Raw genomic sequence first — 22,670 nt, 5'->3', positions numbered from 1 at the left:
TCTCATCATTCTCTCATATAAGACAATCCCTTCCTTTTCTGTAATTGTACTCCATGTAAATTCAAGCTAATATCTCCTCAAAAACGGCAATGAGACGATCGACTTCCTTGGTGGTGTTGTAATGCACGAAAGAGACGCGAACAACTCCGTCTACAGCGGAGCTCTCTCCCATCAGTGCGCTGCAAAGTCTGTATGCGTAGAAATGCCCCCAACGAATACCCATCTGCCAACTGATCAGCTGAGAATTGACAGTCGTCGGGTACCACTCACGTTTCCTTTCTTGTCGAAGGTAGCCACAATATCCTTGCTCTGCACTTTCTTTGTTAAGCCATCATCGCCAACAACGATGAAGCTGATTGTTGGAGCCCTCTTGAGGCTATCGATACCTTCATACCCAACAATGCGAACACCCTTCTTGTAGCTTGCGTCCGAAGTAAGATAGCCGATCAGCTTAGTGACGAGCAGTCCTTCCTGTCCTGCCATTCGTTTGAACGCAACATCAAGGTCGCCGTTGGGTCCACCAAGCGAGCGAATGTATGGGAGCACCATACTAGTGCCGTATGTCAATTCGTAGCCGGCACCTCCGGGCTGCAACTTCATCGCCTTTGCCGGTGCGGGAGTGAAAAAGAAGTGCGCAAGAGAAGACAGCGTGGCAAGCGACGACAGTCGAGCGTAAAGAGCTGAGGCATGAGGACCATACACCTTCCAAACCATGTCAAAGATCGCGGGTGTGTGATGAACAATGTGCAGACCTTGTAGTAGGAGAATACGCAATAATCAACATCCCAGTCCTGTACGTCGATACGTCTATGTGGCGCATACGCAACGCAATCGACACAGACTTCAGCACCCCTGGCCTGTCTGCGTTCACCCTTTCCGCCCCGCGTCTTTTCCCTGATCGCCTTAACGAAGCCTTTCACATCGGTCAACTCTCCAAGGATGTTCGAGCATGCTGTAAAAGCGACGATACGAGTCTTGGACGACAACAGTGGGATGAGCCCGTCCAGAGTCAACGAGACTGAGAATGGGTTAGATGGATTGAGCGGCTTTGGTGTCCAGATGTGAAACTTGAGGTTGTACCGGGCTGCCAAACGAGTCCAGGGACCAGTATTGGCTTCATGATCGGTGAGCGAGACGACTATCTCATCGTCCGACTCAAGATCTGTATAAGCGCGGGCGAGGTTCTCGATCAGCTGAGTCGAACTGGAAAAGCCTCAGATGTAAGTTGTGGCATGCTAGATAAGCTCGGCGCACCTGCTGCCAAACACGATCTCATCAGATGATTCGGCGTTCATGAGAATCCTTGTCGCATCGACTCCCATCTGTACCCTTTGCGTCGCCTTGACAGAGACAGAATAGTCGGCGCCATGCTGAACATTGCTGTTGATCAAGTAATCTGCGACCTCGTCTGCTGCGGCTTTCAGACACTGAGAACCTCCAGCACTATCGGCAAAGATATAGTCACCCGTGAGGGCAGGGAAGTGCGGGCGACACTCGACGAGAGGATCCAGAGTAGCAGACATGTGCAAGCAGTGTCGTCTAACTTGTGAGTTAAGATATGAGGGTGAATAAACGAGACTTGGCCACTCGGTCTGCTTGACACTTTATCTGCTGCCAACATGCTCGGCTTACATCGGTCCGCGACACGCGTTTGGTCGGATTCGGACAGGAGACCAGGCACGGAACAGCGCTTAACCGATGATTATACCGAGAAGTCCATTCAAAATAGTTGAAATTGAAGAAAAATGCTGACAGAGTGATGTTGTATCAGGGTTGGCACAGTAGGACTGAAGGATTTTGAGATTCAGTGGTCAATGATAAATTACGTTTGCTGGTTATTCATTGTTTCGATTGGTGACGGAATCAAACGTCCCTGGAAGTTGCCGTTAGCCTTTCCTCGTTCCAATTGTTAACGTTGTTCTCACCGCGACTTGTCCGTTCTCTCGCACACATTGACTGGAATGTCTGCAGACGAAGATATCTCCAATGAACTGCTTGCACTAGCTGGGGATGGTGAGGCTGACCAGCCTCGCAAAAAGCGTCGTCAAGCTGGCGCGGATCGGAACGGTAGGGCCAAAAGACGGAGACCGTGAGGATATGCACCCAGCAGCATCAACGACGGTCTGACCTGTTTCAGCAACGATACGACGGATGATGATTTGGAGAGTGAGGAAGATGCGGTTGATCTTTATCCGCTAGAAGGAAAGTACAAGGATGAGAAGGACCGCGAAACGTAAGCGCCACGTCGTCAGTCTCCTATGTCTCCCAAAATGACAATACTGGTCAGATTATTGGATTTAAATGAATTGGAACGTGAAGGAATTCTCGCTCAGCGTCTTGAAGAGCAGCAGCGACACTTAGATAGCATCAAACTTGAGAGGATGCACAAAATTGCCATGGGGCAAGCCACATCGGATGATGAAGAGGCAGTTTCTAAGGCAGCAAAACGTAAGTGGCGTTGTTTCATCTTTCGTGCCTCGCTTTATTTCATTTGTACAGGTAAGCATATTGCTCCTGGAACCAGCAAAACGAAGGCAAAGAAGTTGGACGAGCTCAAGGCCAAGCGTGCTGCACATGCGGCCAGGGTAAGTAGAGCCTCCTTGTTTTGACCCCAGTCCTGAATGTTGCATCAGGCCAAAAGGGAAGAGTCGCGACGTGCTCTGTCTGATTCTGGCTCGGGAAGTGATATGGAGGAGTCAGATGAGGAAGAAGAGGGCCAGGTGACCCGATGGGACGAAGAAGAACAAAAGAGGCAAGGACGGGATTCCAAGGACGAAAAGGAAAAGAAGCTCGAAAAGGAGGATCTGGAGAAGGTTCGTCTTGGCCGAGATCTCATCGAGAAATGGTGTTGCATGCCAAAGTTCGAGGACCTTGTAAAAGATTGTTGGATTCGTTTCTTGGTTGGTCCTGGTGACAAAGGGCAAAACGTCTATCGAGTTTGCCAGATAGTAGGTGAGACGATTTATCTCATGCAAGCACTCAGTGCATCTTACGACTGGCTTTCAGGATTGACAGCTGAGTCGCCTGTGACGTACAAGATTCAGGATACAGTCTTCAATCAGCAAGCCTTGCTGAAACACGGAAAGTCGACCAAACCCTTCAACATGGATCGTATATCAAATAGCCCCTTTACCGATGTAAGCGTGGCGTTATCAACACATTTTGCTAACTGAGACCGCTATCTAAGCGTGAGTTTGATCGACTCGTGGCACAATGCAAAACGGATAATGTCGAGCTTCCCTCGAGAGCTGACATTGAAGCCAAAGCAATCAAATTAGAGGAATATCGTCATAAGGTGCCTACCGATGTGTGTCAACTTGCCTCTTTGATACTGTATTGATGAAGCTGAATCCATTAATAGCAGGAAATAACGCAAATGATCAAACGCAAAGCCGGCATGAGCGGTAAAAAGGATGCACATCAAGCCAAAGCAGAGAAGTCCAGGCTACATCAAGAACGCGCACTCGCTCTGGCGCGCCACAATCTAGCGGAAGTTCAGCGGCTGGATACACTCACCCTAGCGCAGGAACGAGCATCGCCTGCTCCAACTGTCATGGAGGACACCTTCGCGAAGGTGAATGAGCGGAATCGCAAAGCCAATATCGAACGTATTCGAAAAGCTGAAGCAGCCGAAGCGGAAGAAAGGAGGCGCCAAGGTGGCTTAAGACCTCCAGTAGTTCGCAAACTGCATTCCACGTACGTCGACTCGTTAATTCCGAAGTTGTGTACATCTAACTTCGCACAGAGGGAATACACCTGTGCTCGGCCCTCAAGACACCTCTAAGGATGCGATACAACCTTTGGCTTTGGACGGTGGAGGCCTTCTAACACCTCGCGCCATCACGCCAGCAGGAAGCCCATCTCCTAGTCCGAAAAAGGCAGTTCCTCGCCTCGAATCGAAACTGGCTACTAGCATTGACCTGGATCTGGGGGATTTCTGAGAGAGCGCTTTTGGAGCTTGAAAGTTACTGCTCTCCCCTTCTTATCTGTCCTCGTGTTGTTGGTAGTAGATTTGTAAACCTCCAATTCGACGTCTCAACGTGTAACCTTCGTAATCTCAGAAAAACCATGTAGAGGGGACAACGCCAACACGCATTCCCGTCAACTGTTAACTCGTATATCATTCATACTCTCACGAAACTATTACACTGTATTTTGAAATAAATGTGCTTGCAAATGTATAAACCGTATATACCATTCCGTGATCAGTCGAGTGAGCGTTCCCGAACACATGGAACCAGTGCAGAGGCATATAAGCTGGAAACGGTAGAGATGAGACAGCTAATTGACTGGAGCGAATATCAGCCTCCTGGAGATCGTTGTGGTTCACCAGAAGGGAACAGGGGATACGTCCGCTGAAGATAATGACCTCTGGGATTGGAGGGTTCGGAACTAACACGTTGCATATTCGGCGGAGAAGATGGCATGTAGGAATGACGATAATCCACATGCTGTGTTGCGTTGGGAGAGAAAGACTGCTGATGAGACTGCTGTGTGGTTGGACGAGATGAGCCCGATGACCTGCTTTGGGTGTTCCAAATGAGGCAGGTCAACGTCCCAACCGTACAGTGAAGAAATTGTGCTGGGACGTGTGCATTAGTGCAGAGAATTAGTGTGATCGCGGGGAAAGAACCTACTGTAAGCAATACAGCTCCCATGATCATTACCGACAATAACGTGCCATGAGGTGGTTTTGTCGCTCAAGGTTGTTTGGACGAGACCTTCCTTAATCTCCGCAGCAATGGTGTTTGGTCCTCGGGAACTTCCCTGGCGAAATCTGTCAAACGCACGTGTAGCAATCTGAGTTACGGCCGTTAGTGAGCGCAAATCCATGGCAATGCCGTGCACACGGACACCATTGTTAGAATTGGGTGAAAACCTTGACGCAACGTGTGGATGGGCTATGCGGCCGATGGCGGTGGCATTGCTGTAGATCCTGTCACCTGGCGAAGCGAAGATGATGAATCGGAGAGCTTGAATGGTGAAGACCATATAGTGCATCTTCTCTGGAACTGAATTCACGTCTCTGGCCATGCAGACTGAATGAAACTGGCGCACCATATGTAACAGCCCACGTCCAGTCTTCACCCACAACGACATGCCAGACAGCTTGAGGAAATGATGTTTCAAATGTTTCCCGAATGTACCCGGAGATGTCCGTGGCGGCTTGCGCGTGCGCTTCGAACATTTCTAAAGCCCGGCCAGCAGCTTTATTGGCCAGTCTCTGCATTTCGCTTGTCATTAACACAGGCATAACAACAGCCATAAGGGGCATCGAGAACACTTTGCCTTCTTCTCTTTCTCGGCTGCTTAATCCACCTTGTGCTGCGCCTGGGGAAGGGATAGTGCTGGTATTTGGTGACGGGATCGAAGCAGGGCGACTTGGATAGCTAGTCCCCGAGTTGACAGAGGATCCGACGGCACACTTCTCTAGACAACATGCGCAAGTGCACCCGCAAGTTGTAGCCGGAGAGCCGACTTCTGGTGATCGACTGCTCACGTCGATTGAAGCTGGCCTTGATACCCCACGTTCCACGCGAGACGACCCGTCGTTGGAAGTACTTGAAGGTAGCTGCATAGGGGTTCCCCGATCGAGTCCATGTCTGGCGTTCTCCACAGCATTGGCATACATCTCTCGAGCCCTCAGCTGCGATTGATCGCTCAAATCTGCGAGCGTCAATTTCTGCAGTGTGTGTCAACGTTCGATTTCGGGCTCGCAGCTCAGTCGGCTCCGAGTTCGAATGAGGGAGAATAGGCTGGACCCCCGCTACACTGGGTGCTGATTGGAGGACAACATTGCCCTGGATTGATGGAGATGCAGCTAGAACTGATGATGCCGGTTCCTCTAAGATTTGTTCGAGTTCTCGGAAATAGTCGAGCTGCGAGCTGTCGTAAGACGGGGGAGCCTGGCTGGTTGTCGAGGTGACCGACGAGGATCGTTGCAATCGATCTTCCATCCCCGTGAGCATCGAGCGGTGGAATGGCTCAGAGAGTGTTATGAGGACGTGATGGTAGGGTATCTAGGAGCAGAAAGATTGACGCTGCATGTTAAGCGCCCATCAGAAGTGTTCATGTCGGATGATGGTCATGAACCCTGGAATCCGAGCCATGCGGAATTTGCAAACCGCTCATCGGCCACCTCCAGGCGCCCCCTTAATTGGTAAAAAGGCACGGTTCACGGTTCAGCTCAGATTCCTGTTAACGAAAACCACGCAAATAGCTCTTTGATATTGATTCGGATGCCCTGGATTCCACGGATACATCACATAGGCAAACGCTGAACCTCTGCGAGAGTACAGAATTTCTTGAGATTCTCGCCTTGCAAATCTGCTCTTTCCGACGGTTAGCGCCAGGCATTCATGCATGAGGAAACGGTCGGCTTACACTTCTTCATCCAAATGAGAAAAAAGTACATCTCGGAAAGAGTCTAGACAGGCTCGAAATTCGACAGGAGAGTATGTTTTCGGATCATTACGGTAATCTTTTATCAATGCCTCCAATCGGTCGAGACCTTTGAACCGCAATTCGAAAGACCAGTACGAACAGGAGGATGTCGCTCACCTTCGTGAATACCCTTGTGAGAATTGCGATGCTTAGCGCCTTTTGCAAAATCGGGCATCTTTCGTTGAAGAACGGGGAAGATATGTTGCTGTACAACGTCATCAACGATCACATGCTGAAGAAAGAAGAGCCTTGGACCACACTTCTTCTATCCCGTGATGCATCTCGAGGTCTGGCAGGTGGGGGTATGAGATCATAACGAACCGTATCCGCGTGAAAAGCTTCTCAACTTACGATGTATAAAGTCCATAGCTTGTCGGAAGAAAGCAAGGAGAGATGGTCCCAGTCGTTTGCGGTCCGCAGTCTGCCAGTCGTTACCACGATAAGCACAACCACAACAGCAGGGTCCGAAGACCCACTTCATACAATTCATTGACTGCATGGGTTATTCAATGGGAGGGATTGTGTCCAGGTGCTCACTCACAAGTCAGGCGAAAGTAACTGGAAATGTTGCATTGAATCCGCCATTCGGTTCCAAGATTGCCGATCTTCGAAGGATGACATGATGGCGTCTTGGGAGTGCGAAGCACGTACAGCAACCCGGCGTGATTGAGAGGGTATATATGGTCTGAGTGCTGTTATGGGTAACTTTGCTAGCTTTGTGCAAGTGGTCCTCATAAGGGCGGGAAACAGATTGGGGATATATGTACATCCGCCGTTTCAGTCAACGCTGTTCGAATGCGGCGATTAGATGGCGTTATCTCCGAAAGCATGCGCGCCCTCACTGCGGCAGTGGCGTTGACTCGTGTGTGACTCTCCAACGCGGCGTTGACCACACGGCTCTCTGGGCACTTACATTGTAACATGGCTTCATTGGCTTGCTATAATCCAGCAAAAGCGACAAAAAACTTGTTGTCAAAGTACGAAAAGTCGCCGCCCTCCCTCTCTATCCACCTCTATCCTTCGCATTGGACCCTCGGAGAGTCCAAGCCATTATCGTACAGCAGCGCGCTTAGTGTATGTATCATATAAGCTCGATTTGGAGAACTGAACTGACTATTACATTGCCCAGTCGCTGCTGAAGAGCGTACATGATCGGATTCTTCCCATCGACCTATTACCCGTGTTTGAAGATAGGAAAGTGCCGTTCTACGAAGGTATATCTTTACGGCGAAGGGTTTAGACCCAGCGGGCTCATCGTTACGTAGGATGTATGATTGTTGAAGTCTGCAAGCACGCGAATGACCCCAATGCTCAGCCCAAGAATCCCGATGAGAAGCCAGCAAAAAAGGATGTGGCCCGAGATCGACGAGTGCTTTGGCCCACATCCGAGTCTCTGTTCCTCGATATCGCAAACATCAATGGAAAAAATGGATCCAACATGTCCGATATGGACGCTCTGAACATTGAGTCCAGCATACTGGTATGCGTAATTCGCTCGTCTTTGTCTAGCATATGTTCTCATCTGTGGACAGCTGGCAACGGCTCCTCCTCTTTGTTTAACGCCAGACCCGATTGTGTCTCGTATTGCAAATGCGTTACTCATCGCAGGTCACATTGAAGGCTCCGGTAAGACACTCTCGTTGGGAACCAAGCGCAAACGTCTCGGAGATAGCACTGAGGATGTTGCGCTACGGGAGAAACGGGCGAAGCTGCTTTCTGTAATGGATCCGAGGGCTGGAAAGCCGGCTGTGCCCCGAGGGTGCGTTCTCGCATCTTCATTTATTACCGTCATACTAAAGCCGGTTTCCTAGGACATCTCGGTTTGAGCTCATGCTCAAAGCGAGGGACCGGAAGGCAAGTGAAGCAACTACCACTGCCCAGCAGGCTGTTCCTGCACAACACCCGATTATTCCAGCACCGCAAGCACCGGCTCCTCCTGTCTCTCAACCACCTCTCCCTTCCGGCGCGGTAGATATGGTGGATAAGTCTGGACTGAAGAAGAAAATACCGCCAAAGCCGAAGAAGGCCCCATCAGTCCCAAAGTCAGAACTGCAGCAGGGATTTTTGGTGCGTATGCCACTTGTGCCCGTGCATCTAATCCCCTCACGTCCTTCAGCAGGGCCTCGCTTTACCCATACAAGCCAAACCACCCGATCAATCCAGTGGTGGCCCCGCCCCTCCTCCGCCCATCAATACCAATGTTCGGGCACCGTCTGTTGCCACCACGATATCTGCTGGTCCGTCTGCTACTCCAGCAAGCGCGACCTCAAAGAAGAAGATAAATATGCGCCCTGGTCCCGCGAGGCCAGTTGTTCCTATCTCTCAGACGGCGGCGGCGGCAGCAGCAGCCGCTGTTGGTTCTTCAATCGCCGCAAGGCCGGGCTCCAGCGTTGCCCCGAGTCCTTCCCCAGCATCCTCGAATGTCCCGCTTGCTGCCTTGGCACAGAACGCTGCCACGAACCAGGGTCCGAAGAAGAAGGCAAAAGTAACCGTGCAAGTCAATCGTGGCCCTTCGCAACCTGCCACTGGACCGAGCACCGTACCATCTACACAGACATCGCCGCAGTCCGGACTCGCGGCAAGTGGGGCTCCTTCTATGCCCGACGCGGCCGCCACCCACATGCCGCACTTGAATATGGGCGTGCCTGCGGCTTTCGCTGCTCTCAACCCACAACATCCTTACTACATGCAAGCTCTCGCGAACGCCAGCCAGCAGCATCTAGGCAACATTGTGAACCCCGCGAGTTTGCAGAACATGGCAGCTTTGGCGAATATGAGACAACCCCCCAGTCAGACAATGCTAAATACACAAGCTGGCATTGTGAATACGTCCGCAGCCATGCAGCAGAGTTCATATGTCAATCGGGCAATGTCTCAGGGCAATCCACAACGTACAGGTGGAGGTGCTGGGAATGGGCAGATCTCAGACGAACTGCTGAACCGTGCGGCCCTGGCCTATCTGCAAGAGTCACAGGGTTTGACAAGCTTGACGGATACCGAAAAGGCAGGGTTCACCGCCGTGTTGCGCAATGCTCAGGCGCAGGGTGACCCTCGACTCGGTCGGGCTCTCATGTTGGGGAAGCAGGCCATGGCACATGCTGCTAGCCAGAATCGCGGTGTGGCTGAAGGATCGCAGCAACAAGCCCTGGCACAGCTCCAACAACCTCAGCCTCAACCTGCCAGCCACATGCCTGGTCAGCAGAGGGTGTCAACACCGGCAGAGCAGCACCAACGCGGACCCACGCCTACAATTTCGCCACATCAGGCCACCCCAAGCATGCAGGTCCAACAGATGCCTACGCCAGTACTTCAGGGACAGCGCGTCGCAACACCAGCCTCGCAGACTGCGTCGACGCCCGCATTGATGCCTGCAGCTGCCCAGCTCAATCCTCGTGTCGTTCCCAATACTCAGCAGCAACAGCGTATGCAGCAGGTCCAGGCTCAACAAGCTCGCCTTGGTGTTCCTGGACAGATTGCTATCAGTGGTCAACAAGGCAGGGTGACTCCCAACCCCCAAATAGGGTCCACGCCTCGGATGACACAATGGTCTCAGCAGCAACTTCAATACCAGATGCAGCTCCAACAAGCGCAGCAACAGCAACAGCAACAGCAATTTGTCCAGCAGCAGGTAGTTCAGCAACAACAACAGCAACGGCAGCAACGGCAACAGCAGCACCTACAACTGCCAGCGCTCGCCACGATTGTCAATGACAATCCGCTCGTTTTGCCCCAAGTCTTATCAAAGATCCCGGTGCCTAACAGAGCAGCATTCATTCAGAGGCTGCTACCCCAGGTGCAGAACCAGGCGCAGCAGTTCCTCCTTGCCCAAGCTGCCGCTGCGGCACAGTTTCAGCAACAACAACAGCAGCAACAGCAGCAGCAACAACAGCAACCATTTCCCACCTTCCCACAGGGTCAGCAGGGTCAACAACTGCAATGGCCGACAGGATATCCAACGAGTGGTGTGTGGCCACAGCAGGGACAACAGTGAATGGCTGTACCAAGAATGGAAATGTAGCAATAGCAAAATTATGTGTACGAGTGGCTTTTTATTTTCAACAGTGGGTATTACGATGAGGTTGAAAACGGAACGAAAGTTACCGTCCTCAATTACGTCCATGTGCACAAAAAAAGGAGGGATAAGGTGCAAGGAGTGCTGTCGTGAGTGATGCGGTGAAGAACACGATGCAGCAAGTGTAGGCAAACGTCGCTGGCGGCATAAAGGACGGATGATGGAAATACAATGCTCGCGATAAGGAAAGGAAAACATGAGCCGACTCCGCAGCCTAATAATCGGTGAAGCCCTCAAAGTAAGGGTGGACAAGCGCACGTTTGGCTAAGTATGCAATCAGACAACCGTCAAGTCAACCTCGTCGAATCTTCTCTCACCTGAAATACGATTCGCTGTATCATAGATAAGCGTGCGCTGGAGAAGATCCCAGCCGGCCTCGTCGAGACGCCATATTTGCTTGGAAAGATCAATAGGAGCCCATTGCGGGAAGGAGGCCTTGTAGTCAGGCAATTGCCGAACCCCAGGCCAAACATCTTCGTCTGGTGTACCAAGTGTACTGTAAGATATGAATTAGGTGTTCGAGGCAAATAAAACAAGAACGACTCACCGGAAGATACGGAAGATCTGGTCAATCTCCGAGTCCCCTGGGAAGAGCGGCTGGCCATGCATCGCCATTTCTGCGAAGATGCAGCCAACGGACCACAAATCAACGGCTGTGGAATAATGTCTCGAGCCGAGAAGGACCTCCGGGGCACGATACCAAAGGGTGACGACTTCATGGGTGTAGGTGCGGAGAGGAATGCCGAACGCACGAGCGAGCCCAAAGTCAGCGAGTTTGAGGTTGCCTTTTTTGTCAATCAAAAGATTTTGGGGCTTGAGATCACGGTGCAGAACCCGATGAGCGTGGCAATAATACAGGCCCTTGATGAGTTGGTACGTAAATTTCTACAAGTCAGATGAGCGACGAATCTCAAAGTACGTGGACAATTGTACGTACACGGACGACATCTGCGTTAAGACCGTCGGGGGGGACGCTCTCCATATAGCGCTTCAGATCCATGTCTAAGAACTCGAAGACAAGGTAGAGCTTGGCGTCTCCGTGGATGACATCAAGCAACCTTAGGAGCATATTAGTGAGGATATAGGAGTCTCAGTAGAAGCAGCGCGTACCTTACGACGTTCTCGCTCCGGATCTCCTTGAGGATGGAGATCTCCCTGATTGCGGTGCTGGGCACGCCCTCGTCCTCTGCCTCCAAACGAATCTTCTTGAGCGCGACAACATCGCCTGTTTGAATGTGTCGAGCCTTGTAGACGACACCATACGTACCTGCATACACCAAATGAATCTTGGTTAACAACGCGAGCAAGAAAAGGCGACTGAGAGCTCACCCTCGCCGATCTTCTCTATTCTTGTGTAATTCTCCATTCACAGAGCTGCTGGACAGGGATATGGTTGAGGGAAGGGCGTGGTGGTAGTAAACGAGAGGACTGATGATAGGATAAGGAATCTGTTGTTGGACTGGGTGGTGGGGAGAGTCGGTGAGGTGTTGACGTGACGAGACGAAGTGATGCGGTGAGGGAGGCTGAGCTAGGGTAAACTTAGGTTCAGCTTTGGGCGCTCGGACCGAAAATGCCACGTGCTTGAACAATATTATGCGTTGCCAAATTTCTAGTAACGCGTTAGATAATTGAACTTAGATCTGCTTGATTTGTGATTGTAATTTGCTTATTACATGTACGTAAATGACTGAAAGTGTAAAGGAAGCGTGTACAAGGCAAACTAGATGCGCATGACAAAAGGCGCGACGCGTGCTCGACGCGAAGAGCACGGGACCGGTTGGTATCTGATCTCCTGGGCCGTTTCAATTTACTTGGGACGTCCCTCTTCTTCGCAACTTTGACAAGGACAGGACTCCGAGATATCAGATGTTAGATTTCAAACAGAGAGCTAATGCCCATCCGCTTTGATGGTCAGCGCTCAACAGATAGTCTTCACTCCTCAATGCAAGTCCGAACAGATTATCTTTCCACCAGCTTGCAGGAGAAACTCGAGACATACCGAATGGGTAGAGGGGGTATCATGAATACATATAGGGTACAAATGCTAATGAAACAGAGCAACACCCTATTCAAGCCGATCCAAGTAATCCAGTCGCTCCAGGATGACGGCTTTACTGGTCTCTTCTATTTCTCCGGCGAGGAAAATCTCATCCAAAATAGCATATGCCTGGCACCGCACCGTCAGCAGCTTTTGGAAAACTTTCTCAGGGGTACCTCACCTTGTAGAAATTGAAAACGAGATCCAGCTCGCACACGTTTTGAAAGAAGGCATCTAGATGGCCATTAGTTTCAGTTCTGCGCAGTTCCCGTCAGATTCACGCACCCAAAATCTCCACAAAGAGATGGATCGCCTCCAGGTATGCCAGCTCGTTATCATTTTGGTCGATGCAGAGACAGAAGAAGAGCCCAGCGTAGCGTCTGTAGACGATCTTGTAATTGCGGAACTAGGACTCGTATCAGTCACCGACTATTGAGTGAACGCGCAAAATGCAGACCTCTACGAAGTTGGACTGCCACTTCTGGTCTCGAGGAGCTATGAGCCGGTGTACTTCGCCTCGTAACCGAACCTATACCGATCCATGAGCAGACTGATACTGGGTCAAGCTGACAAAAGGGCGCACCTTCTCCTCGTCATCGAACGGCACATACCACTTTGACAGCCGTGTCTTCCCTTGCCGATTCTGCAACTCGCTTGATTAACATTTTGTCCCTCTGGATGGCTAGCAACAGATACTGACTTGAACAAGGATAAACCGAATCATGGTGGTTGCTGAAATGTCGGTAAGGGACTCATAACCTGTGGCGTCAACGGCAAAGCAATCTCGCAATCCCTAATCAGCAACGCTATCGCACGACCCCTCTCATGCTCTCCTATCTCATGCTCTCTAATTCGAAGATGCGAATATAGACTCTGTCCTGCTCTAGATACTATTATGATATACTTTGACAGTATGTCTGCGGATCGCGCAAACTATGCATTCGGTATCGCTCTCCTGGTTATCGTAGTCTTCGAGTGGACATTCTCCAACTTCCTCACACAGGTGCGCTGATCCCCAGCCTCCCTGGTGCTGGCATTGATGATGACTCCGTAGCACCTCTTCATCACTGGCTACAATAAACCGTTCCTGTGCGCACTTCATAGTAGAGATGTCCAAACTAGCTATCTCACACATTCACAGGATCACGTATCTCAACACAAGCACATTCTCGCTCTATCTGTTGCCCCAGCTTGGCAAACTGTGGTGGGAGCGAAAGGCCAAAGGAGATGAAGCCCGGTATACCCTATGTACACATACGTTGTGACATCCTTTTGACCGCATACAGCGGCGATTACTCTGTCCTTGCACCTGAGGCGCCGGTGCGTGGACGTCGAGTGTCACTAGAGCGAGTACGATCCGCCCACTCTCTCAGTCCTCCACATCTCCCACCGCCTCCGCAGGAAGGAATTCTGCCGCCCTTGACCGTGCGCGAACATGCGAGCCTTGGCGCGATCTTCTGTGTCCTTTGGTTTGCGGCGAACTGGTCAGTAAATGCTTCGTTAGAGTATACAAGTGTTGCGAGTAGCACTATCCTTGCGAGCATGAGTGGTCAGTATGCCCAAATATAGTTTATCGCTCATATTCTGATTCGCTTTCAGGCTTCTTTACTCTTGTGATTGGAAGGATGTTTGGGGTAGAGTTGTTCACTTTGGCGAAACTCGGTGCTGTCATTGCGAGGTATGTCGTATCATCGAGCTGAAGATCAACAGTTCTCATCATTATTGACAGTTTCTCTGGCATTCTGCTTGTATCGCTTTCCGACGGAACATCGGACAAGCCATCCACCTCGGCGTACGTTGTCCTAGGAGACATGCTAGCTCTCCTTTCCGCGCTCTTCTACGCCCTCTACGTTCTGTTCCTCAAAATCCGTGCCCAACACGAGTCTCGTCTCAATGCGCAACTTTTCTTTGGATTCGTTGGTCTGTTCAATACCTTTGGACTCTGGCCAATAGCGATCGTCCTACACCTTACGGGGATCGAGCCATTTGCGTTACCGACGGATGGAATGGCGTGGGGCGCATTGGGGCTGAATGTGCGTGTGGTCTATTATGCTGAGCATGAAAGCATCCCCCTGACGGAATTTACAGATGTTCATCACACTCTCCAGCGACTATCTATATGTGCTCGCTATGCTGAAAACCACCCCTTTAGTAGTGACAATTGGGCTCAGCCTAACGATACCCCTGGCCGTTTTGGGAGATATGTGGATGGGCCATTGGGCTACCCTCCAAACCGTTTTCGGTGCTGTCCTGGTTCTTTTTGCCTTTTCGGCTGTCGGATACGACAGTGCCAAGGAAGTACGTGCGCTGGAACTCCCTAGGGAGGATTTAGAGACCACGTATGGGGCTGTTACGCCTCCAGGAACACGTTCTCCCGTTGTAGAAACGCCTGCAGAGGCTTGAAATGTATTCTAGGTAGACTGGTATCATTACGATGAATCCTTATATATTTACTTCTTCTGGTTGCGCTTAGCAATTGCCCGAGCACTCTTCATCCGTGGCTTCGTCGCAGAGCCTTTCCCGTGTTTGTCCACCCGTTTGCGTTCCCTTGCGCCTCTTTCTAGATTGACAGCGCCTTTGCCCTTCACCATCGCTGCTCGGGCCTTTTTCTTCGCTAAACGACGAGCTACACGGTCTGCATCTGCTGCTTTGACAGCCCTGCGAGCATCCTTGTCTAAGCCTGCCAGTCGTTCACCAAGCTTAGGATCTCCCTTAGGGACGTCCACCGGAGCAGGTCTAGGTTTCACGCTCCTGCCCGCTCCGGCTTTCTCAGGCAAAGTGCGGAGCTTGTCAGAAGACGGTGCAGTTTTGTTTGTTGGAGCAGTCTTGCATCGCTGAACTCGGAGAGTTCGCTTAGCCATTTTCAGCTGATCTGCATCAGCTGCCAAAACATAGTCGACACATTCCCGATCCTAAAGAGCCTTGGTTAGTACTGCAAATTGTAAGAAAACCGAAACTTACGACGAAGGACACGTAAGCGAATCCCTTACCCAACTGCGTTGTCTTATCCCTGACAACGCGAACAGTTGCAACCCATGACTTCGCTGGCTCTCCTCTTTCACTCTTCACCAACTCCTCGAAAAAAGTCCGTATAGCCTCTTCCTTCGCTGCAAAGTCGAGATTGCCGACGAATACGGTAAGCTTCGGGTCAGAACTACCCCATCCAGAAGCTTGTTTGCCGATACGATCCACCCGCAACGTTTTGCCCAGGAACGTACTCCCATTCGCGCGCTCAACGATAAGACTTGCAACTTCGGCGCCTGTGAGGGGAGAATCGTCTGCCTTATCTGCCTTTAGAGGTGCGAAGATCGCGTATGCATTGGCTGTGTCGATACTCTCGTGGAATTCGCCTTTGATGAAGGCGACTTTTTTCTTCTCGGCCTCGGTTTGATATACGACCCCAGCCGAAGGATCCGACGACTTTTTCCACCATTGCTCGGCACGTTCGTGACTCTTGGTCTCTTTTGCGGACGGGTTGTGAATTTGCTCACTCTGATCTGCAAGATTGGAGGTTGGTGTCTTGAATGGGACAGACCGAAATCGGATCGATTCTACCTCGCAGTGAGGCACAAATGACGTAAGATGTTGAATGAGCTGCTTTTTCAGCTCCTGAAATAGGAAGTTAGGACAGATGTGCTCCATACATTGCCAATACACACACCTTCGGCTTCAAGACATGGACGGCAACATTGCCAACAAACACCGTGCGAGCGTCTGTCTCTTCGTCGACACCATCATTCCGTTTCCTCTTCTTCGAGGGGGTTTCACCGACTCGACCCTTTAGAAGAGATTCGTGCACAGGAAGTGCCTCTCCCTCATCCTGATTTTCTTCTCCCTCTCCCTCCTCTCCCTCCTCCTCGTCCTCCTGTTTAGTGTCGTCTTGTTCGTCCAGCTCATTCTCACGTGCCTTAGCCTCCTCGTCCTCGCCGCCTCTTGACTCCGTGCTATCCTTCCGAACGTCCTTCCGTGGCGTTTTCTTCTTCTCAGCGCGCTTCTGAGATATCTCTAACCTTGGCGTCGCAGTGGTGCTGAGTGTCGTCTCATGTTGCTGCTCGTAAGACTGAGCTGTCGTCTTCCGGCTCTTCTTCACATTCAGCCCCGCAGTGGGAGATGTGACTGGGACCCCAGTCTCATCTTTGCCGGCGCCAGAAAGTCTAGGCTTCTTAGAGGTGTTGTCCTGTACTTCAGTCTCTTTGACTTTCCGTTTCTTTTCCTTCGCTATAGATGAGCCAGCTGCTTGGGGAAGACGGGGGGGTGCTTTCGTGGTCTGTAGAATGCTCCAGTTCAAATGCTCCAATGCAACGTAGGAACTCACGTTGAGATTGAATATACTGTCAAGCCCGCTATCCACACTCGCACCACCCCTTTTCAATAGCACACTTGACAATGACATCTCTGTTGTCCAATTGAAAGTCGAAGTATTGTGTATCGAAATATTGAAGGAGACGACAAAACGTCGTTTGGGAATTCACGAGATGATCTGCATTGCCACTGACAGGGTCTTCTCTCCCCTTTCAGGCGCACATGTTGGCTCAGAATTCTTCTGCCATCCATAGTTCATACGCTGCATATACAGCCAGCTCATTGCGATTACAAGAGATACAACGCGAAATGAAAAGGAAATGAAATTACAACAACAAAGAAACATATTCCTTCCCTCAACCACTAGCAGAACGTCCCCCGGTAGGCGCGCCCCCACCCGTTATTCCTGAGCTTCCAAATAGTTTGCTGGCTAAGCCATGACCGTATTTCTGCACTGGGGGCAGCTGAGTCGGGGGAGGTACTGGAACTGGTACCGAAGGAGGCATTGGACCACTGTGAGAGGACGGCGGAGGACGCTCCGTCTTAGCCACATCGTTCATCGAGTTTAGGGGAGGCAGTGGTGGACCCATCGTGGACAAGCTTGATGATACACCGGATGGCTTGGGTAAGCTATAGACCCGAGCCGTGCTCGCCGGTGACGACACAGGGATACCGCTCCTATGAGAATCACTGCCAGAAGAGCGCAGATGGTTGCTTGACGTTGAACTAGGTGGTTGCGAGGGCAGTCCAGGTGCATTGAGCGGTGGAGGGGGCGGCCCGTAAGTTGGCTTGCCAGGCGACCTGGAGCCTGGGGCATTGGAAGAACTGTGGGAGATGGACTGATGTGGTGGGGTTATGCTGGGATTGCGCATAGCTGGCGGGGGGGAAGGTGGGCGCCCAACTGAGCCCATCATTGAAGGTGGCCTATGCATGGGTTGATTAGACGGTGTGGGATGAGAGGGGAACATTGCGCTTGGGAGCGTGGACGATTTATGTGGCTGTGACCGACCATAATCAACCGGGTACATCTGCGACGAAGAACTGTATTGTCGATTCTGCGGTGGCGGCGGGAGACTATTGTGAGAAATGGGTCCCACAGGAGGTCCTGCCGGGGGACCTTGTCTGGAGACCCGATTCGTAGTAGGAACTTGAGGTGGAGGGGGTTGATCCCAAGGCTGACTCCTCTCTTTCAGGATGTTGGCGGTATTCTGTTGATAGGTCGGTGCCATTGGAGGTGCCGAGCGGCCCGGGTCTCTGCGCTGATCTTGTGGAGAGATATTGACAGACCGATTATTAAAGCTAGGCGGGGGGTTCATTTCGGGCCGTTTCACATCTCGCCGCATTTCCACTTCATCCTCCACTTTCCGTTTCGACGATCCACTCTTTGATGCTCGATGTTCTGCGGATCGACGCTGATCCAAAGAAGGCGGAGGCGGGCCGGAATGCGACGAAAGAGATGACAAGTGAGAAGATGGAGGGCCTCCAGGGGGAGGATGGTTGTGCATGCCCGGTGGCCCTTGTGGTGGAAACATCGACTGATCCCTCTGCGGTGCTTGCAACGGATGAGGGGGTAATGGGCTAGACCTCCTGCCATGCCTGTGGTTGGATGGGCCTGGCATTGGCAGCTCCCTGTCTTTGCGAATCTCATTCCAAGTGTTTGGCGGTAATGGTCCAGCGGTGAAAGGTTGTGCATTGGAGGAAATGTGCATGTTCGATGAAGGCGGTCGTTCAGCAGACTGCAGAACGGTGTGAGTAGTAGGCTGGGAGGGCAGGTAGTTCATCCTGTGACCAGTCGGGGAATGTGAAGGGCCTTGCGTCTGTAGATGAGGTGGGAGGCCAGAAAGAGCTTGTGAGTGCGACGGAGGATGGTTGTGTTGGACATGATGATGATGTTGCTGTGATGGGTAGGCAGATTGAGGCTCAGGAGCCCACGGCGGGAAAGACCCTGATCCATGGTGTGAAATGACTTGACCAGATGGCGGAGGCAGATGCGACGAGTGGCTCTGATGTGTGTGGGGGAACGGGGGATGGAGATGATGGATGTGCAAAGGAGCCTGGTGCGCATATTGCTGATGTATCGGCTGCAGGATTTGCTGATAGTCGCCTTGCGGCTGGGGCATGACAGGTAAAAGGTCTCTCTGTCCACTTGCCATGGGCGGGAGAAGACCAAGTGCAGGATCTGCTGGCTTTCTTCGGATACCCATTGCAATCAGGTCAGACTCTAGATCGTCACCGGACACGCTGTCCACGCTTGGATAGGTCAGCGCAGACTGGATGTTCTTTCGAACGTTCTTCGCAGTGACTGATCCCACAAGTTTCTCAACCTTGACGCGCTTTCTGGGCGGCTCCTCCACAAACTCGGTAGGCATAGGGGGGGTGACAGGCCGAGCTGCGCACGGTAAGTGATATAACGGCCGATAAATGATTCGTTACGCACGGGAAGAATATCGCTCTAGATTCGCCTTCTCTCGTTCCAATGCACGCTTTTCGGATACATATGAATCCGACATTGTACGTAGGAGCTCATCTCTCTCGTACTATCAAAGAGTCAGCAAGCGCGTAGGAATATATGAAGTGAGGACATACTCTCCAAGTGTTCATAACAAGATGTGCGTCTTCCTGCCGCTTTCGTTTGATGCGAGCAACAGCAGCTTGATACTTCTTCTCAGCAATGGCTACTCGTGCTTCTTTCCTGATCTGCAGCTCCTCGCATTGGTGTATTAGCTCGGGATGGGTTCCTGCACCGAAAGTACATCCTCGACGTATCCTTGTATTGTGATCACACTCACCAGCATTCAGCGCTTCTTCCTCCATAGCATATTGCTGCATCTTGGTGTTATACAAATAGTCGCGCGTCATGGCCAAAGCAACTTCAAGCGCGGTAAGAGTCACCATCCCTTCCAGACGATCGAATGCTTCTAGGATTTTGTTAGGTTCAGTGTGTGATGAATGTTGCAGAACGAGGACACACCAACGATGACAACAGGGGCCACTGCCTCCTGTTCAGCAGGTTCGGGCTCTTCATCATTCTGAACCTCGGCATCCTCTTCAGGTTTCGCATCTTCATCCTTTGGTGAGTCGGCATCGGAGATAGGGGAAAGCGATAGTGACTTGGTAGGGGTAGCATTCGTCCCAGTACTGTCCTCCGCCTTCAGTTTAGCCAGCTCCTTTGTCATGCCATTAGCACGAGCGCGGCTGGAAACGGTGCCAGTGCGAGTATGAACCTTCACGTCCACGGCCAATGCTCCGTTCACAGAGGGTTCATCATCGTCCTTGTCGCGATGGTCGGAAGCATCTGATTCGGCGAGATCACCGCTTTCAAGCTCTTGGGGAGCATCAGCTTCATCTTCGCTCGTGTCTTTCGATTTCGATTTGGATTTCGACTTGGACTTCTTGGCCGCCCATGCCCACATCGGATCTGGAATAACGGAGCGCTTTGGGGTGTTCCCGACGGGCTCGGGTGTGGGCGCATTTTTCGCGTCGGCGTCACCATCGCGCTCGGGGTCAATCTCGTTTTCGCTGTTTTCGTCCGCGTCAGGTTCAGGCTGCTCGTCAGAGAGGTTCGTGAGCGAGGACGATCCGTCAGAGTGAATCGACATGTCAGATTCGTGACTTCCCCTGCGAGCGAGCGTGAGGGGGGATTGGCCGGCAGGCGCGCTGGAAGGGCCCTGGGTTGATGGCGGCGGTCTGACAGACAGCTCTGGCACATGTGGTGTGTGGGGATTATGGTTCACCGGGGATGGTGAGCGAGAGAGATCAGACAGTGCTGAAGAGTTCGCAGGCGACATTGCCGGTGGGTCGTCCCTCATCGCCGCTGCTTGGTGGTGGTGAGCTGCAGGAGACAAGGGACGATGGAGGGGGAGAGAACGGCAACATCAGGGAGCATGGGATAGCGGCCCACAGATTTGCTTCCATCCCCTCATCCTTGAAGGCGCGCACGCACCAACCGCCCTCGACTTCGCCACTTCCTTATTGGGTTAGCAGAAAGATCAAACTTTGACTCATCGCAACTATTCTTAGCATGGTTACTTTGACTGATTTGCAGCTAAGGATATGAAAATAGGTTACTTCAAGGTTCCTATTTCTGTGATTGGAGATGATGTAAAGAAGTGCGCCCCTGAGTATTCGGCGTTAACGGGGGAATCATGCGCATGACATAAAGCAGTACATACGAGTTTTGGGGCAGGGTCCTCTGGACTCTGGACGGGGTACGTGGCAGTGTTTTTTGCTTACTGTACATATCTTACTCAGTGACATAATATTATTCCATTGTACTCCTACATTATGTACATCATCACTGGTTATCTACTATACCTGACAAACAGCACCAGTCATGCTCATCATCATCCAACCAGCTGAGCTCACTGCCAATCCACTGCCCCTTGCTGACTCCTCCCTCCCTCAACTCCCCTCCCCTCCTCTCCTCATACCAACTCCCCCACCCACCATGTTACTCCTTGACCTCATTTGCCAGCTTTCGGCAGCACACAAGTCCTTGCCATGACTCACTGTCCAGCAAGCCCTCCTCTTCATCACCCTCTGCCAGCACCTCCAAATGCGCATCACCTGGCAAGAAATCCCTGGCATCAAACACCTCAACACTCCCCTGGCTGCAATACCAAACACAGTCACAGCTTTCCTCTCTGATTTGCTTGGGCTCCCACCAGGGCACATTCCTGTCCTCTGGCAAGCTCTTCAGTGGACTGCTTGGACACCTGACAGGGATCCTACATGTCCTACTGGCCCTCTGGTAGATCCCCTCCCTTTCTTTGCATGCTTTGTGCAGAAATACAACCTTGGTGAGCTCCTCCTTTCATTCCCCTTATCTCCCATTCATCTATATACTACTAGGCATAGAACATTTCTACCCCCCAACCTGAATATGCCTTAGGGATGCCTGTCCCCACCATGTTTGCACTGGCATGCATGCCATGTTGACCCTTCACAACCAGCACTTTGCCACATTGTACATGCTGGCCCAGGGCGCAATCCCCATCATCCTCATATCCTTGCACTGCAGGATATGCAGGATGACCTACTACCTCAACTTTTACCATGAGAAGCAAGCAGCAGAGGAGGTTCAGGTCTACTATGGTGGCATGCCATCTGTCCTTCAAGCCAAAAAGCACATGGCTTTTGAAGACTGTCTCTGCCATCTCTTTCACATGCAGACTGTCCATGCCCAGTATGCATGTCTATTCATTTGTTCTTCCCTTCCCTTCCCTCCCCTCTAGTGCATACCTCTTCCCAGAGGGGCTGCTGGACAGTGATCTGTTATTTTTTCTCACTGAGTGTGTACCTCTAACAGAGGGGCTGCTTGTGGTTGGTAGATGGCATCATCCCTAGGACCAGCAGAGACTGATGCAGGGATAGTGCATCCTTGTCTGCAAATGCAGACATATACAACCTGACACTGGCAAATGCCAGTGTCAGGCACCAAGGTCAATATTGCCTGTCCCTCCTTTGAGGCGAAAGTATATCCAACCTTTTTGACCTTTATGCCTTGCTTCTCCACCACACTGAGCAGGGCAGTGTTCTCCACCTTCCCAACAATGCCCATCACCAGTACAACCAACTCAAATATGCCATGCAAGAGTGCAATGCTTTCATGGCCTACACTGCCCAGCGCCACTGGGCACATGCATGCTCTGAGTGCACCAAGACAATCCAGCGCAATGGGCATCTCTGTGAGTGCACTGAATCATCCAGTTGCATTACTCAACCTCTACAGACGTTATGAGTTGTGCCATCACAGATGGCATAGCTATTGGCCACCCATGCTGCGCCATCCACAACTGTCCTCTTGTCAGGGCA

At 51.5% G+C, this 22,670-nt stretch overlaps 9 protein-coding genes across 9 annotated transcripts; 3 read left to right on the top strand and 6 right to left on the bottom strand.

The window, feature by feature from the left end:
* Nucleotides 1–61: 61 nt before the first annotated feature.
* Nucleotides 62–1,523, bottom strand: DACRYDRAFT_115230 (PLP-dependent transferase; the record flags this gene model as incomplete). The annotated part of the gene is made up of 4 exons (XM_040769959.1): nt 62–223; nt 271–702; nt 753–1,203; nt 1,255–1,523. The coding sequence occupies 4 exons, from the start codon at nt 1,521–1,523 to the stop codon at nt 62–64; spliced, it is 1,314 nt and encodes a 437-aa protein (XP_040630837.1).
* Nucleotides 1,524–1,930: 407 nt separating this feature from the next.
* DACRYDRAFT_21324 (plus-3-domain-containing protein) lies at nt 1,931–4,165 on the top strand. Its single transcript, XM_040772340.1, has 9 exons — nt 1,931–2,089; nt 2,138–2,233; nt 2,288–2,448; nt 2,500–2,585; nt 2,634–2,952; nt 3,007–3,137; nt 3,188–3,307; nt 3,362–3,696; nt 3,746–4,165. Exons 1-9 carry the CDS (start codon nt 1,962–1,964, stop codon nt 3,939–3,941), a joined length of 1,572 nt encoding a protein of 523 aa, XP_040630836.1. The 5' UTR covers nt 1,931–1,961; the 3' UTR covers nt 3,942–4,165.
* Nucleotides 4,166–5,322: 1,157 nt separating this feature from the next.
* On the bottom strand, nt 5,323–5,738 carry DACRYDRAFT_21323 (uncharacterized protein; the record flags this gene model as incomplete). The annotated part of the gene is made up of 1 exon (XM_040772339.1): nt 5,323–5,738. A coding segment is annotated over exon 1 (242 nt), but the record flags the coding sequence as incomplete, so codon positions are not given.
* A 524-nt stretch (nt 5,739–6,262) lies between these two features.
* On the bottom strand, nt 6,263–7,175 carry DACRYDRAFT_77739 (uncharacterized protein; the record flags this gene model as incomplete). The annotated part of the gene is made up of 7 exons (XM_040776287.1): nt 7,096–7,175; nt 6,986–7,049; nt 6,796–6,937; nt 6,705–6,733; nt 6,562–6,649; nt 6,385–6,511; nt 6,263–6,332 (listed from the first exon to the last, which is right to left on the bottom strand). The coding sequence occupies exons 3-7, from the start codon at nt 6,932–6,934 to the stop codon at nt 6,263–6,265; spliced, it is 453 nt and encodes a 150-aa protein (XP_040630834.1). The 5' UTR covers nt 6,935–6,937; nt 6,986–7,049; nt 7,096–7,175.
* A 190-nt stretch (nt 7,176–7,365) lies between these two features.
* Nucleotides 7,366–10,435, top strand: DACRYDRAFT_106100 (uncharacterized protein; the record flags this gene model as incomplete). Its single annotated transcript, XM_040768199.1, has 6 exons — nt 7,366–7,518; nt 7,574–7,658; nt 7,710–7,924; nt 7,977–8,203; nt 8,256–8,511; nt 8,564–10,435. 6 exons carry the CDS (start codon nt 7,366–7,368, stop codon nt 10,433–10,435), a joined length of 2,808 nt encoding a protein of 935 aa, XP_040630833.1.
* A 90-nt stretch (nt 10,436–10,525) lies between these two features.
* Nucleotides 10,526–12,034, bottom strand: DACRYDRAFT_65046 (Pkinase-domain-containing protein). Its single transcript, XM_040775770.1, has 6 exons — nt 11,846–12,034; nt 11,627–11,783; nt 11,454–11,574; nt 11,064–11,401; nt 10,834–11,012; nt 10,526–10,780 (listed from the first exon to the last, which is right to left on the bottom strand). The coding sequence occupies exons 1-6, from the start codon at nt 11,880–11,882 to the stop codon at nt 10,731–10,733; spliced, it is 882 nt and encodes a 293-aa protein (XP_040630832.1). The 5' UTR covers nt 11,883–12,034; the 3' UTR covers nt 10,526–10,730.
* A 499-nt stretch (nt 12,035–12,533) lies between these two features.
* Nucleotides 12,534–13,278, bottom strand: DACRYDRAFT_65043 (Adaptor protein complex sigma subunit; the record flags this gene model as incomplete). Its single annotated transcript, XM_040775769.1, has 6 exons — nt 12,534–12,683; nt 12,736–12,788; nt 12,840–12,960; nt 13,012–13,083; nt 13,138–13,197; nt 13,255–13,278. The coding sequence occupies 6 exons, from the start codon at nt 13,276–13,278 to the stop codon at nt 12,582–12,584; spliced, it is 432 nt and encodes a 143-aa protein (XP_040630831.1). The 3' UTR covers nt 12,534–12,581.
* Nucleotides 13,279–13,467: 189 nt separating this feature from the next.
* On the top strand, nt 13,468–15,260 carry DACRYDRAFT_77730 (uncharacterized protein; the record flags this gene model as incomplete). Its single annotated transcript, XM_040776286.1, has 7 exons — nt 13,468–13,557; nt 13,609–13,643; nt 13,696–13,791; nt 13,841–14,103; nt 14,154–14,232; nt 14,284–14,587; nt 14,643–15,260. The coding sequence occupies 7 exons, from the start codon at nt 13,468–13,470 to the stop codon at nt 14,955–14,957; spliced, it is 1,182 nt and encodes a 393-aa protein (XP_040630830.1). The 3' UTR covers nt 14,958–15,260.
* A 1,952-nt stretch (nt 15,261–17,212) lies between these two features.
* Nucleotides 17,213–20,644, bottom strand: DACRYDRAFT_115222 (uncharacterized protein; the record flags this gene model as incomplete). Its single annotated transcript, XM_040769958.1, has 5 exons — nt 17,213–19,245; nt 19,294–19,393; nt 19,443–19,594; nt 19,646–19,774; nt 19,828–20,644. The coding sequence occupies 5 exons, from the start codon at nt 20,642–20,644 to the stop codon at nt 17,213–17,215; spliced, it is 3,231 nt and encodes a 1,076-aa protein (XP_040630829.1).
* Nucleotides 20,645–22,670: the final 2,026 nt, after the last annotated feature.

This window comes from Dacryopinax primogenitus (assembly GCF_000292625.1).
Source record: "Dacryopinax primogenitus strain DJM-731 SS1 chromosome Unknown DACRYscaffold_5, whole genome shotgun sequence".
Classification (NCBI taxonomy): domain Eukaryota; kingdom Fungi; phylum Basidiomycota; class Dacrymycetes; order Dacrymycetales; family Dacrymycetaceae; genus Dacryopinax; species Dacryopinax primogenitus.
The sequence above is the reverse complement of the archived record's forward strand: the minus strand, read 5'-3'. Positions and strand labels throughout refer to the sequence as shown.